General features: G+C 54.9%; 1 protein-coding gene across 3 annotated transcripts in view; it reads right to left on the bottom strand.

Moving 5' to 3' along the window:
- RGS3 (regulator of G-protein signaling 3) overlaps positions 1-10,476 on the bottom strand; it is an 88,578-nt gene extending 78,102 nt beyond the window's left edge. Inside the window, exons 1-3 of one of the 3 annotated variants that reach the window (XM_017835311.1) lie at positions 10,365-10,476; positions 10,048-10,169; positions 4,901-5,050 (exon numbers count right to left, since the gene is read on the bottom strand). In XM_017835311.1, coding sequence (XP_017690800.1) covers positions 4,901-5,050; positions 10,048-10,078 — 181 coding nt within the window. In that variant the 5' untranslated portion in view covers positions 10,079-10,169; positions 10,365-10,476. Of the gene's footprint in view, positions 1-3,827; positions 4,010-4,900; positions 5,051-10,047; positions 10,337-10,364 lie in introns of those variants that run through there. The other 2 variants (XM_017835310.1, XM_017835312.1) reach the window with 2 other exon arrangements.
- Positions 10,477-16,185: the final 5,709 nt, after the last annotated feature.

The following is a 16,185-nucleotide window of genomic DNA, read 5'->3' as shown; positions in this document are numbered from 1 at the left end:
GGGGATGGACACACCGCTCACAGACCCCACAGGGGGATGGACACACCGCTCACAGACCCCACAGGGGGATGGACACACCGCTCACAGACCCCACAGGGGGATGGACACACCGCTCACAGACCCCACAGGGGGATGGACACACTGCTCACAACCCCTCTGACACAGAGCTGAAAATAAAATCCAGCTCTTCCACAGCTCCAGATCCAACATGCAGTTCCCACTGCCTTTGGAAATGCCTGTGCCAGATCCCTGATCTCCCACCTCTTATCTGGAGCTGCAGTTGGTGATTCCCAGCACTGCCTGGGCCTGTCTGCCAGCAACTGGTTCCCAGCATTGAAAACCCAGCGGGTCCCAGCCCCTGTGCAGGAGGTCAGTGCCAGGAGAGCCAAGGTGTGAACCCCTGCTGAGCCAGGGCACAGGTTCCAGCCTGGCACTGCTGCTCTGCCAGCCTGCTTACACTCATACCCTCACTCTCCCAGGCACTGGCAACTCTGCATCAGCCCAAAAATCCACCCACGAGGCTCAGACTGGCACGAAGACTCAGCCAACAGCTGAGTCAGGGTGTGGGTGAGGTGGTGCTGGGCTGCAGGGTGGGCTGCCAGGTCCTCACATCACTGGCACTGTTTGGGCACAGAGGGCTCTGCCCCTCTGAATGTCTTCCCAAAAAGTTCCCTGGGAGCTGGGCCTTCCAGCCAGGATAGGATGTGCAGATTTTAAGGGCAGTGCAGGGTCTATAATCCACGTAATTGTTCAGGACCAATCCAAAACTAAACATTTCCCAGTGCCCCTGGAGAATCCAGAGACTGAGAGCATCAGTAGCACAACATGTCATTTAGAGCAAAACATCCCCAAATAGTCCAAAGCTCCGTTTAGTCCAAAGCAAAATATCCCATTTTTCACTTCTGTTCCAGTTTACAAACCACAACAATCAAAATAAGCGTCTAAACATAATTTACAGACATCTAAACATCTTTCAAGTTAAAACCCAACATCTCATTTTGCAAAAGATGTACCCAAAGGGCTCAGGCTTGCTGGGGGGGGGGAATGGGATTGTTTAACCTGAAACAATTCAGAGGACCCATTTTCCACTAAAAAAAAAAAGTCAAACCTCTCAGCAGCTCACGTGTGTCTGTGTGTGCTTGAACACGTGGAAATGTGTGTCTGTGTGCAATTATACATGTGCAGGGTGAGAAAGGGAAGACAAAAGCCAGGTGGGGTAAGCCAGGACAGCTCTAATACTGGTTTACAACAGGGAGAATACTGTGCCCCGGTTTCATGCTGCCACCCCAGCCTTTGGGCACAAGGCTCTAACCTCTCTGCTAGCTCCAGATCTCTGGGGCTGTGGGAACCCTCTCCCTGCTCCGCTGAGAGCACGTACCAGCCATGGCAACAGGAGAGCAAACAGGAGTGCCCCCGTGCAGCCGAGTGTGACAGGAATGAAGGGCCCTGGGAGGAGAAGGGAAGCTTTTGTGCTGGGTAATTCGGGGGGAGGAAGGTCTACCATCCTGGCCTGGGGATGGCTGGGGCTGCTCAGCTCCTGGGGGAACATGTAGGGCCAAGCTTTGCACCACGAGGGGTAGGGTCACACCAGACCTGGCCCCGGGCACCGTGTGTGTCACTGCTGCTTCTGCCACAGGGACAGTGCCCAGGGCTGTGTCACAGGCTGCACCAGCACCAAAGAGAGGAGGGAGAAAAGAGGCAGTTCTGCCTTTTGCAGGCAAAATTGGCCCTATTAGAAGGGTTTGGGAGTATCGGTGGGAAAGGTCTCTCCTGTCTGTGAGGAACAGAGGACATTTCCCTCTTAATGCATCTGCTCCCAGGTGTCTCCAAAGCACATGGAGGGACAAATCACACACCCAGCAGGCCCCAGCCAGCCTGTCTGACACCAAAGGGCTCCAATTGCTGGCTTTGCAGCAATTCCAGTGCTTGTGTGGGGCAGGGATCAGGGAGGGAAGCTGCTGTCGGAGGAGCCGATCCAGCCTGAGCTGGTGGAAGGGATTTGCTGTGCCAAGGTCTGTGCTTGGACAGACCTGTTGTATTTTCTCAGCTGTGCAGAGCAGTAACCTCCCTCCAGAGCTGGGTGGGCAGGAACACAACCCCTGTCACAGCAAGTTCCTGGGCTGCATTCCCACCTCAATCCAAGAGGGTCAGAGAAACCTTTTCCCAAAGTTTATCTCTTTTGATACATCCCCAACATGAACTAAGGGAAACAGCTTCAGCAGAGAGGCCCTGACACAGCTTGTCCAGGTTCCCCATGTTCAATAAAGGTCAATATAAATTAAAAGAGTGCAGAGAAGAGCAGAGGGAGAACCCACAGGCAGCTCCTGGGTGAACATCCCATCACAGAGAGCAGGGCTCAGCTGGTCTGCAGCACAGAGAGCACTGAGGCCTCATCCACCTCCACCCCACAGGGCCAGGAGAGGCAATTCTAGCTGAGGAACAAAGCTGGCACAAGGAAAAGAGGGGAAAAAATGGGTATGAACAAGCACAAGATGGTAATCAAACAGGTTCCCACCCATGAGAGAAGTTTGCCAGGCTAAGGGAGGAGGCACATAAATGTTCTTTGGGAGCAGACCTAGCAGGCAGGAAAACCTGTTCCTTACTGATGGTCTCTGACAAAGGGAAAATTTGGGTTTCTGCTCCTGAAGTGCTTTTCTGCTTTACTGTAGGAAAAATGCAGTGTTGGCCCTCCTGGGACAGCCAAGGACCATTGTTGGGAATTCCCACCAGAGGACAGCAGTGCCAGGTCCTGCCTGGGCAGGGGCACAAGGCAGAGCACCCTGAGATCACCATCTACAACCTCAGGCCCTGGCACCAGCCCTTTGGAAGACCCTCTCCTGGTCACCACATGGAGAAAGCAGAGCTGGCCCTGTCCTGCCATGGCTCTGCTGCTCAGAGCACACTCTCCTCATGTCACCAGTGCTGCTCAGCCCATGCAGGGAACTGTGGCTGCAGAGATGAAGCTTGGCCTGGACTTAGTTACAGAGCCAAGAGGCATCAGAGAACCCACATTATTGGGCATAAGTCCCATAGACAAAGAGAGGAGGATTTCAGCTTCCAGGCAGTCCTCAGCAGTTTGACACTTCCAAGGCAAAACAGGGAAGGGGCAGCAGCCCTGGGAAGGGGCAGCAGCCCTGGGAAGGGGCAGCAGCCCTGGGAAGGGGCTCACTGCATGGCTGCCTGCTCTGCTCACCAGAACAAGAAGCTTTGAAATAAAAGAAAACTCTTGCTTAAAAAGCAGCACCCAGAAAGGGCCGCTCTGAGTGAGGCCCACACCACACCACAAATGGCCAAAACACCTGCTGCCAAATTCACCTGCTCAAGAGGGGGGTGACAGGCTCAGAACCAAACCCTCCCCAGGCCAGCTGAGCTTGGCCCCCTCTGCCCACGGGGCTCCTTCAGGCCCATCCTGCAAACCTGAGACAGCCACGGAAAGACCCCCGAGGAGCAAAGAAGGAAACTGGGGCTGTGCCCTAACGGGGCCACAGCTCCGGCCAGGCCAGCCCCACACAGCACCCCTGCCCCTGCCCGCCCGGGGGCACCTCGAGGGTGGCAGTGGCTGCGCGGTGGCCGAGGGCACTGCCCGCTTTGCCAGCTCGGTGGAGCCGCGTGTTATTCCAGCTGGGCGAGGCACAAGTGACCGAGCTGCCGCTCCCAAAACACCCCCGCGGAGCAGCTCCCGAGCCCCTTCCCACCGGGAAAGGGGGCTGGGGCCGCAGCCAGAGCTCCGGGCTTTGCCCGTGCCCTGTCCCAGCTCCCTGCGCTGCACCAGCCGCAGCCACAGCCCCGTGTGCCCCCGCTCCCAAATCCAGGGGCTCCGCACTCACCGAACGTGCTCAGGCAGAAGGAGCTTCCCCGGGGATCATCCCGGCGGGAGCAGAGCGAGACCCTGCGGACACTGCCGGGCTCCATGGCGGGACACCGATAATTAGCCGCTAATTGGAGCCCTCCGGGGCCGCCGGGCGGTGATTCCAGGCGGGAGTGCCCGGCGGGGCCGGGTTTCCATGGCACACGCGTCCAGCCGTTGGAATGGCGCGGCTCCCATTGGCCCCCGGGATTTGAACGGGAGCACCTGTGGGAACACGCGGGGCCATCCCCGCCATCCCCACACCGCAGGGATGCGGCCAGAGCTCTGCCCTGCCCTGGGCACCCGAGACCCCGCCGATGCTCCAGGGATGAGCTCCTGGGAAAAGGGGGAAAACCTACAGCCTCTCTCCTGTGCTGTGAGTGACCCCCGGGACTGTTCGTGCCAGCGGGTTTGCGGCACGCTCAGCTGTCCGGGGAACGATCCCACCGGAGCACCGTGGGGAAATGGGGGAAAACTGGGGAAATTACTGCAGACTGGGAAAGGGTGCAGGAGAACTGGGGGTGAGCCAGGAAAGGGAGGGATGGCAGGGCGTGGGTGACCTGCTTGGCTCTCATATCACAGAATGTGCTGAGTGGGAAGGACCCACAAGGATCATTGAGTCCAGCTCCTGGCCCTGCACAGGACCACCCCCAGAGTCACACCGTGTGCTTGAGGGTATGACCCAAACAAGGGAAGAGTCATGCAGGCCCCCCGGGCTTATGGGGTCACTCTGCAAGACCCCAGAGCAGCTCTTTCCATCACCCAGGACCTGGCAATGCACCCACCAGCTCTGGGGGCTGCACCACAGCTTACAGGAGGCACCCAGAGCTGAGCATCAGCCCTGGAGAGTGTTGTGGAATGATGGAGTTAGTTTCTTGGGGGGGGGGGGAACTTCCCCAAAGGCTGGTCTGTCCCAGAACTTTCTGGGATGAAAAAGGATGAGATTTCCCACAGAGCCCAGGGTGTTGGATACACCCTCATCACGCTCCATACCCTCCTGGCCAGGGCTGAGCCCTGCCTGGCCCACAGCCCCTCTCACACCCCACCACTTACCTTTCCCTTTCACTCTCGCATGACTGATCCTCCTCCTGCCCCCTGATGGTGCCTTCGAGTCCCGCAGGGAGGGTTGTCCAGCCCCACACGGCCCCTTTCTCACAGCTGGCAGATCCTCCAGCTCCAGCAATGGGGGCCTCTGCCCCGTCCCTGCTAGAGAAAAGAGGAGATGAGAGCAGGACGTGGCAGGACAGGGAGCTGGGACACGGGAGACATCACAGGCTCTGCAGGACCCTCGGGTTTACCCACCACAGGGGAATGTCTGCACCTTGCCCCAGCCTCCCCCAGAACAGCACACTGCCAGGGCTCCTGCACTGACCTGCCCTGGCCAGCTCTGCACACACGTGGCACGTGCTGGCAGGTGACACGTCTGTCCCAAGCCATCACCCCCTGCCCAGCCCTGCCTGTGAGCTGGAAGGAAGGAGAGGAGTGATGCTGATCACTCAGTCCAGCGGCACAGCAGAACACAGATCCATGTTCAGAGGGAGTCACCCCTGGCACCCGTCCCAGCTGCAGCCTTGGCCATGGCCCTTCACATCCCTTCACCTCCTACAGGCCCAGAGCAGCCCCGAGGCTCTGCTCAGCACTGGTTTGTTACATTGGAAATGGATGCACAGTCCCACCAGGGCTCCAGTAATCTGTAAGCAGCTCTCCAGGACTCTTGAGACACTGCCCTGCCACCCCTGGGTGTTCAGGACAGTCTTAGAATCATAGAAGGGTCTGGGGTGGAAGAGACTTAAAGATCATCTTAGTTCCATCCCCGCTTCCACCAGCCCAGGTTGCTCCAAGCCCCATCCAACCTGGCCTTGGACACTTCCAGGGGTGGGGCAGCCACAGCTTCTCTGGGCAACCTGTGCCAGGGCCTCACCACCCTCATAGGGAACAATTCCTTCCCAATATCCCATCTAGCCCTGCCCTCTGGCAGTGGGAAGCCATTGCCCCGTGTCCTGGCATTCCAGGCCCTTGTCCCAAGTCCCTCTCCAGCTCTCTTGGAACCCCTTTAGGCCCTGGAAGGGGCTCTCAGCTCTCCCTGGAGCCTTCTCTTCTCCAGGTGAACACCCCCAGCTCTCCCAGCCTGGCTCCAGAGCAGAGGGGCTCCAGCTCTGGGAGCATCTCCTTTGCCTCCTCCGGACTCACTCCAGCTCCACATCCTGCTGGTGGTGGCCCCAAAGCTGGGCACAGTCTTGCAAGACTCTGGCTGAGACCCAGCTCCCAGCCCACACCCTGCTGATGTTCCGAGGCTCAGAGCAGCAGGGAGGCTCCACACAAGGGGGAACTGGATGGTTTCCTCATGTCCAGCTCCCTGTGAAGGCACACCAGCCCCAGCCTGTCCCTCCACACTCACAGCCAGCAAACCACCACCCAGGAACCTGCCATGGGATCTGATGCTGACAGAGACAACAGGGTACGGATCCAGATCTGGGAGCCTTGAGGGAGCAACAGCACAGAGCAACCAGCACTGCCCAGTAACTCTTCAGGGTCAGAAAGGTCTGCCCAGGCTTCTTCCACAGAGATGGGCAGGTCAGGATTAGTGCAGCACCAGTGTCTTACATTGCCTTTACACAGACCCAGCTCTGGAGTCCCAGACTGACTCCCCTGAAGGGCAGAGGGGCAGAGCAGTGTCCTCCACCCCATGGTGGACCCACACCACACACAGAGAAGCTGTAAAAGCAAAAGAGCCTGACGTGGGATTTTGGTGCCAGCCCGAGCACTCCAGAGCCAGGATGTGCCCCTCAGCCCTGTGCCATGGCCGTGTGTACCAGGATGGACAGATGGACAGCACCTCCCACACCCTGCCCAGTGCCTCCAGGTACCCCGAGACATCCCCAGCTCCACCCTCCCAGCCCCCAGCCAGAGGGGCCTGGCACAGAGGCAGCAAACTGGAAAGGCTGTTTGCTCTCTAGAAAAGCTGCCCTTTCCCCCAGAGTTTGGCTGACTCTGGCAGGGGCACTGGATGGTTCAGCTGGATTTACACTGGCAAAACTGCCTGAAACTGCAGGAAAAGCAACAGGAGGGACAGAGTGAGCAAGGGAGGGAGGGAAGGAGGAATGTCCACTGGACAGCCCAATCCATCACTGCCACTGACACCTATTGTACCACTGCCATAAATCCCAGCCCCTCTGGGCACCAGGGGAGACAAATAACGACCCAGCAGCCTCAAAAGGGCTCCAGACAAAGGGCACAGCTCTGTTTGGGCTGCCTGGCTGTGCTCAGCCCTAACCTTGACACCCTCAGAGGCCTTGGGAAAGCACCCAGCCAAGCAGGCAGCCAAAACCACTCACTGTTTGGTGGCTCTGGAGATGTTTGGAGCCAGTGAAGGCCTGGCAGGGCTTTCTGCTGCCAGCTCCCACACAAAGCTCCTGCCCCACGGTGGCAAGGGGCCAGGTGCCTCCTTATCCCTCCTTCACATGTCCCAGCAGCCAGGCATGAGCTGGGCTGTGAGCTGGACACTGTGCAGCTCAGCCACCAGTGGGGCAGAAAAGGCCCAGAGCTGAGTCCACCCAGGCTGTGAGAGTCACCCTGGTGCTCCAGGGAGCACCCAGATCCACCCCCCTGGATGCTGTGTTGTAACCCAAGGGAAGAGACAGCAGGCAGCAGGGTGAGGGCTGTGGGCAGGGCTGAGCTGCCCTCCTGCTGCTCAGCCCTTTGGCAGCAATGCCCAGGAGCTCCCCATCACTGTCTCCAGCCACAGGGATCCAGAGCTCAGGCTGGGGTAGGGAGAGGGCCCCTAACAAAGATGTGATTTATTCTTTAATTGCTGCTTGTTTGCTCAGCACTGCAGTGGCCTTTGCTGCCCTAATCAAAATGCAGAGGATGCACCAGCAGTGCAGGACATGTCAACAAGCAGAAACATCTGTGAGACAGCAGAGCCACAGCACCAGGAGCTCCCCCAACCTCTGCTTTCCCAGCAGTGCAGCACATCTGCCTTTTCTCACACCACTGCTGGACTGGAGTCCAGGGGGAAGCTGGATCCTTGTTTCCCAGCCAAGGTGAGGGCGTCAGAGCTGTGGGAGGTGAGCAGAAGATGCAGCCTGGTGACACTGGTCCAAACCCTGCAAGCTGGAGCCACCACCTAAACTCTTCTGTCTTCCTGGTGGCCCCCCAGCTCCCAGTGCTGCCCTGCAGACTCTGCAATCCTTCAGGACCAGTAATCCATGGGGATGCTCTTGGCTCCTGCCTCTCCAACAGGGACTTGAAGCAGCAAGCTCAGGGTGAACTCTGGTGGAATGTGGTGGACGCAGGAGGGGAAAGGCTGCCCCAGTATCTCTGCCCATACAAGTACCTGGCTTCCCACATCTGGCACAGCTGCTTTGTGGGTCCCTGAGGTGGGGATTAATGCAGCCAACAAAACCCAGAAGCACAAGGAGGGGAACACAGAGCCCCAGGAGCACATCCCTGCACCACACTCAGGCTCTCCAGCCAGGAAATGACCTGCCCAAGCACACAGCCTATGCCACAGCATTCCACAGCTCCCTGTCCCTAGGAGATATTTGCACCCTGGCCTTTAGGAACACCTCCCCATGGCCTGCTCTGTGCTCTCCCTGTGCACAGCCAGGGGGGCAGGTCTGGCTCTGCCCAGCACCAAAGCCTTCAGCTCCAGCACAGCTCAGCAACATCAGAGCTCATCCAAACTGAGCTGAAACGGGAGCTGCCACATCCTCTGCCACATCTGCTGACAGGCAAGAGAGCCCTGAACACAGAGTTGGGGTGGGGATGAACCCCTTCTTCCCATCCTCACCTTCATCTCTTGTCTTCAACAGGCAGCACTGGTAAGAACCCAGGAGAGGAACTGAGTCCTGTGTATTTATGTTACACAATATTCTCCCTTCCTGCCCACAGGGAGGATCTGGGGACCTCTCACAGCAGCTCAAACCCCCTCCCTCCTGGCTGTGTTTGTATTGCAGATGCAGATCCCCAGAAGAGAGGCCCTGGACTGCCTGGGGTCACAGTCCCTGCTGCTGTCACCTCCTGGACAGTAGGGTTGAAGAAGGACCCTGCCACTATCCCCAACATCCATCTGTCCCTTGCCACTGTTGATGTCTGAGCTCCACAGACACAGGTAAATTATGTCAAAGCACTGACCTGGACCACCAGGCACCAGCACACAGGTGGGATGGCCCTGCTCAGGGATACAGGGTCATTTCTAAGGCACTTCTAAATGTTCCTCCCTTCAGGATAATCAAAAACTCCCCTTCATTTGTTCAGCTGAATCCATTTGCTGACATTCCCGGTGACCCCCATCTGCCACCCATCAAAAGCAAAGCTTTTCCCAAGCAAATTTACTTGACCCTCAAAAAACCCCCAGTCTGGGATTGCCTGTGGCAGTGCAACCAGGGACCAGCACAGCTCAGCCCACGGGACAGGCACATGGAGCAGCACTCCTGAGGGAACAGCAAAGATCCCCTCTGCAATCCCAGCTATCCTGAACCTCTGGAATGTGAGCAGAGCATGTACCTGCCCAGCCTTGCCATGTCCTGCTGTCCTTCCCCACACAGCACCTCGACAGCACCAGGACCATGGTTTGTGTCGTTCCTCTCCGGCCCTGCCAAACCTGCAGCTCTCCCCAGCACACACAGAGTGCTGAGGGGTGTTTACATGCCCTCCTGTCTCCAAGGAGCTCCCCAGGCTCACACAAAGCCTCTCCTCTCCATGTCTTTATTGTAAAAGGCTTTTAAGAAACAAGCAGGACAGTAACAAATGCAGTGTCTCCCTCACTAGTGCAGGCAGGCTCACAGCTGGGGGGGAAAGAGTCCTCGGGGACAGGGCTTTCAAAATAATAATAAATAAATTATAGTAAAGAGTCTCTGAGGGACTCCCAGGCCATGGGAGTCCCCCTCAAGCAACTCCCAGAGGGTTTGAGGCTCACTGGCTGCAGAAATCACTCCTAACACTCAAACCCAGCAGATCCAACCCACTCCATCCTGCGGCACAAGGCACTAGAAGAGAGACCCCGGATAAACACGATCCCACACGGATCCAAACCCCCACAGCAGGCATGGGGGAGATACAGACCCTCATCTCCTCCAGGTGCCAGGATCTGGCTCCCTGGTGGTAACCAGGCACCTGCAGAGTCATCCCCCATCCTTCCCTCCCCCAGGGACAGAGCAGTGCTGCAAACTGAATGGAGAAGCCATCCGAGCACTCACGTGTGAGCCCTGGCTCTCCCAGCTGCTCCATGGCTCCAGGCAGGATCAGGATCCTCTCCAAGCACCAGCCTCCTGTGCTCAAGCTGTGATTTAGCTGCCACCAGCCTTTGACTGTGGCACCACTGTAGAGGAGGGGGGGAAAAAATAAAACAAAACCAGTATATAAATGTCCCAAGGGAGCAGAGATCCAGCCTGGGGAGTTACAAATTAAATTGCAAGCTGGGAAGAGATGGTGGCCCCGTCCTCCCCCGGCTCCCAACAGCAAAGAATCAACTCCTCCTAACTTCCCTCCTCACATTCCAACCCCTGGGACTGACCTTAACCCGCAGTTTTGTTCAAGTCTCCAGCAAACTGCCCATTCAGCTGGTTGGCCTGGGAGTTAATGACTTTCTTTTAAAATTTAACACAGTTCTCCATCACAAATTTCAGTCTGCCAGCACTGGGATCTGCCTTTGGCTGGATATTCAAATCCAAGCACGTGCCTGGACAGTTATTCCAGGCAAAAGGGTAACAAACACACACAGAAAACCCATGAGGTTGAAGCTGCCTTAGAAACTAAAGAAACTAAATCAGACTGGGAAAAATTATCTGGCTTTCCAAATAGTAAGAGGATTGGAAGAAAGAGGGTTTGGGCTATTTCTGGGCAATCCTGAGGGCAGATTTCTGGGATTAGCACAGTCTGCCATATAGGGCAGACACACAAACCACAGCACTCTCCCAGCAGCAGGATTGCTGCAGCCCCCTCTTCCCCAGGGTCCAGCTGAGGTGCTCTGACACCACCTCGAGCACAGCTGAACCATTCCCTGGAAAACACCAATGAGGGACCCAACAAAACTGCAGGCTGGCTGATAACCAAATCCTTTTCCAACCTGGGACCCAAGGAAGGTTCCTCCTCCCGACAGGGTATCTTTAGAGACACCACACCTTCTCTGCTCACATCCCACAGCCTGAGCATCCTGTTGGAGCCCAAACCTGCCAGACAGCTGTGGCACCCCCAGCAGCACCCTCAGCATGGTCTTTGCTGCTGCCTTGGCCAACCTGCAGCTCTGTTGGCATCTGCTTTTGGGGCAGATGCACTTGGGACTCCACATTCCTGGAAAATTGCCCCTCCCAGCCCAGAGAGAACGTTGCACTGGGGGTTAAACGAGTACAGACCCATCATTAACAAACACCTCCTGGGCTGCTCCTGCCCTCTGCCCACTGCACAAAGCCACCCATCCCCTTCCACAGCGTCCCCACAGCCAGCACAGGATCCCAACAGGGCCCTCAGGTCAGCACTGCACAGTCTGAGCCATGTCCAGAGTCTCACAAGAACTTTGCATCTCTGTAGGACTTGACGTGTTTGGCATTTTGCACCCGTAGTTTTGGGTAACAAACCCTTTTCCAAATCTCTCTCTCTGCCCCTTCCCCAAAAAATTAACAGTCTGAACATGTGAAGGGGCCAACCCACAGCGATTCTTGGGCTCTGCACTGGTGAGGCAGCGCTGTAAGACCTCAGGATGCCCCTGGTTTGAAGCACAGTGAGTGCTCCCAGGGCAGGCAGAGGCTCTGGGACAAACCCTGTGAGAGCAGGAGCTGGGACAGACCTGGGCTGCTCCCCAGGAATGCAGAGCACAGACGAGCCTGAGTGCACAAGGAATTGTTCCTGTGCCCATCCTTTGGCAGGGCCAAGCTTGCTGAACTCTGAAAACAGTTCATCTCATCCCTCACCCTTTCCACTCCAAGGCTGAACTGTGGCTGAAACTAAAGCAGCTACAACAGTGGTGTGGTTTGTGATAGAGCTACTGCCTAAACCAGCTCCTCTCCATGAGAGCAGCAGAGACAGGTGGGAGAGCAAGCTCTTGTTTTATTTCCATTCTGATTTTCACCTGCCTTGAACACTCTACAGCTGCAGAAACTGCCTGGCTGCTTCCCTTGCCTGCCCTGTGCCTGGTAATGGAGACACAAGGGGTTAATTTGGAAGAGGGATCCCTTAGAGGCCCAGTGATGCTTCCTGGTCACTCCAGAAACATCCTGTACAGAACATCTCCTGCAGGGCCTGGCAGAGCCTCCCACTGTCACCCCCACAGTGAGGAAACAGCAGCTACAGGGGATTCTGACAGAGCAACCCGTGGGTTATCCATCCATGGACTGTGGGCTCCCCATCCCTGAAGTGTCCAAGGCCAGGTTGGACAGGGCTTGGAGCAACCTGGGCTAGTGGAAGGTGTCCCTGCCCATGGCAGGGGGTGGAACTGGGTGAGTTTTCATGTCCCTTCCAACCCAACCCATTCTGTGACTGTGATTCTGTTCTCAGGAAAGGAACACAGTCTAATTCACCCTCAGAAGGCTGAGAGGAGACACTGACCCCAGAGCATTAATGGGACACCATAAACTATTTTTTATTTCTTTTTTTGTCCTCCTTTTCTCCTTTTGCCTTGTCTAGCCTGCAGGGTAACAGTAGGCTGGGCACACACCTCACCTAGGAACAATGCCCAAACACCTCAAAATCTCCCCAGCTCAAGACTTTGTCCTTGGTTTTGCATTTCCTTGAGGCACTGGGACTTTTCAGGCCATTTAACACATGCCTGTCTTACACCTTTAACCTGATTAAAAGCACAGCTAATTACAGCAGTACATAAATTCATGGCACCATTCTCCTCCATGTGCTCTGAACCCTTGATGACACTGGGGAAGAGCAGCCCTGTGAGACATTCCAGGTCTCTTAGAGGGTGTCTGATGTGAGCATCCAGTCCTGCTGCAGCATTTTGACAAATGCTGAGTATTAATCCATTGCTGATTTATTTTAATGCAATAAAAATAATATAATAATCAAGCTGGGTCTTTAGTGACACTTCTCATAAAAGAGATCGGTTTCAGTACAGCAAAAGGTCTCTTGGGAATGATGCTTTGGCCTTAGAATGGTCAAATGGATCAAGGTAATTAAGTTAAAACAGCTTAAGAATTTATTGACTGTCACCTGAGCTGAACTCTGTGCTCAGTCTGGAGCTGCAGCAAAGAGCTGAGCTGCTGGGTCAGGTAACTGAGACCTTGTACCTGGATCCTGCTTCCCAGGGCTCCACCCGGGCTCTGGCACTATCCAGCCTCCCAGTGAGCCACTTTAGCTCACTAATTTCACAGAAAATTAACTATTTCTGGCACTGGCACAGCAAACAGATTCAGCCAGGGCTTATGATGGGGGCAGAGAGAAATCAAATGCCAGAAATCACGGAATCCCAGATTGGTTTGGGTTGGAAGGGACCTTAAAACTCATCTCATTTCACCCCTGCTATGGGCAGGGACACCTTCCACTAGCCCAGGTTGCTCCAAGCCCCGTCCAACCTGGCCTTGGACACTTCCAGGGATGAGGCAGCCACAGCTTCTCTGGGCAACCTGTGCCAGGGCCTCCCCACCCTCACAGGGGAGAATTCCTTCCTAATATCTGACTAAGTCTCCTCTCCCTCAGTTTAAAGCCATTCCCCTGGTCCTGGGGCACAACAGAAAGGGGTAAGTCACCCTTTTTCTTTACAGAGATCTCCTTTGTCTTCTGGTAAAACCTCACTCTGAGGATGCACCGAGTTATGAAATCAAATGCACAGAGGTTCTCCTACACTTTTATGTTCACATTGAGCTAATTTAGTTCAAAGCTGCATCTGAAAAGGCAGCTGCCTCCTTTCCCTCCCCATAACTCCATGATCCTGACTCCCCATTTAGCCCAGGCATGGGAGCAGGCACACAGAGTCTCTCAGGTTAGAAGGGACCCAGAAGGATCATCAAGTCCAACTCCCTGCTCCTTGCAGGACTACAAAAAAAATTTATATGACTAATTGCATCCTCCAGATGTTTCTTGAGCTCTGGCAAGCTTGGTGCCATGACCACTTCCCCTGAGAATCTGTTCCAGTGACCCACCACTCAGTAAGGAATCTTTCCAAGAATATTTAAGAATATAAGAATATTCTAAGAAAATAAAAGCAGAGCCATTGGGTGAAACAAAACTCAGTGTCCTGTTTCATTTCAGGAAGTGATGCCTGGGGGAGAACACAAGAATAGAGGAGGCCCATGAGACATTTTCCCAAAATAGCTGCCCAGCCCCAAACCATTTTCAATTGAAGGACTTTCCACTACAGTTGGATCAAATTTACTGTACATTTTGCAGCCATAGAAAGAGTTGGATCCCATTTGGGTGGTGCCACACCATTAGTCCAGCCTTACTGGGCCCCCTTTAAGCCACTTCTGTGGATTAATTTGCATTCTGGATCAATTAGCAGAGCCCAGCCTGATTATTGCATATATTGTTTCACCCTGATTCTATTATCCGTAATCAGGAAGGTTTTCCCTTCCCTCCAAGCTGAAAACACTCACTTTTCACAATGTTATTAAAGAGCACGAGGTTCATCTGTCCAGGTGAGAGAACGTCTGACCCTGCTGCAGAGTTCAGGCCTGGAAAGCAGGTCTGGCTGAAGCACAGAGCAAACAGGAACAAGATTCATGGTGTCACAAACCCAAATGAGCACTGGGGAAGGTAACACAGAGGTTACCCTACAGCTTTCCTTTGCAAAGCACTTTCCAAAGGGAGTAACAAAGTTAGAGTTAATGCAATAGTCGGCCCACGCAGCTGGAAATAGCTCCTGACCTGGAACACAGGATTTGTCCAAGTGCCTTTCTCAGGTCACACAGGAGAGTCCACTCAATCAGCAGAATTTCAGGCTGGAATTTTTTTGACAGTTAAAACTGCTGAATTAATATATGGTAAAAAAAAAGCATCCCAGAAAGATATTTTGAGAATGAAAGTGCTGTATTTGGAGGCCTTTGTCAGAGATGATCTAACCTTGGAGGGCCTGAGGAAGAGAAGTGTGTGAGTGACACCTACATGGGACACCTACATCCACTGGGAACTGAGCTCCTCACTGCACTGCCTGGCTTGTCTTTATGGAAAGGGAAAACAGAATGGTTCCAGACATTAGCTCTAAGTTAGAGGACTGATGCACTTAAAAATTTATAATCTACAACAACCAAGTAAAAATTATGCTGTCAGGTGTTTCAAATTATTAATTATTCCATTAAAAAAAAAAAAAGGAAAATCTCCTAGACAAATTTAACCTGGTAAATGCAACCCCCTGTACCACCATCCCACACCAGCCTGGGATGTGTCCCTGCCTTCAGCCTTGTGGACACTGGGTCTCTTGTTGTTGGTTACACACACTGAGAGCCAACAGGGCATGGCCTGAGCTCTGCCCTGAGCTCTGCCCTGTCCCTCTAGCTCACCCTCAGCCACAACTGGCTCTGCACAGCACTTGGGGTGGATCTGTTCAGCACTAATGGGGGGGGAAGGTGTGAAGTGACTCACAGGGTTAGGAACTCACTAAACACTTTCAGGCTCAGGAGCTCCCAGATCCTTGTCCCATCAGCTTTAACCCCCCCGGGCTCTCCCCCTCTGTCCTCACTCCGAGCCCCCAGAGCCCCCAGGAACTCCCAGTCACTGCAGTGTAGCACCACCTACACCTGCCCCTCTACCTACACCTGTCCCTACACCTACATCTGCCCCATCACATGCACCTACACTTGCTATACCAGCCCTTATCCCTACCCTTATCCCTAGCTCTGCCCCAACACCTGTCCCTACATCTACAGCCACACCTGCTCCTATTCTTGCCCTTATCCCCTATTCCTTCCCTTATCCCCTATTCCTTCCCTTCCCCTTAGCCCCTATCTCTATTGCCTTTCCTTTCCCCTGCCCCTAAGCCTCTCCTTATCCCTATCCCTGCCCCTATCCCTACTCCTACCCTTATCCCCATCCCTTACTCTTTCCCTTTTTCCTGTCCCATCTCTCTCCCTATTCCTGCCCCTCCCTGTCTCCCTGCCACTATCCGTGCCCCAATTCTATCCCTATTCCTGCCTCTACCCCTATTCTTGCCCCTGCCCCTATCCCTATTCTTACCCCATCCCTATTCCTGCCTCTGCCCTATTCCTGCCCCTGCCCTTATCCCTATCCCCATCCCCATCCCTATCCTTGCTCCTGCCCCTCCCCTGTCCCGTCCCTATCCCTGCCATCCCTATCCCTGCCCCTGTCCCTATCCCTATCCCCATCCCCATCCCCATCCCCATCCCCATCCCTATCCCTGCTCCTATCCCCATCCCTATCCTATCCCTATCCCTATCCCT

Source organism: Lepidothrix coronata, unplaced genomic scaffold (genome assembly GCF_001604755.1).
Source record: "Lepidothrix coronata isolate B3197 unplaced genomic scaffold, Lepidothrix_coronata-1.0 Scaffold254, whole genome shotgun sequence".
NCBI classification, from domain to species: Eukaryota; Metazoa; Chordata; class Aves; order Passeriformes; family Pipridae; genus Lepidothrix; species Lepidothrix coronata.
Note: the sequence above shows the minus strand (reverse complement) of the source record. Positions and strands in the feature narration are given on the sequence as shown.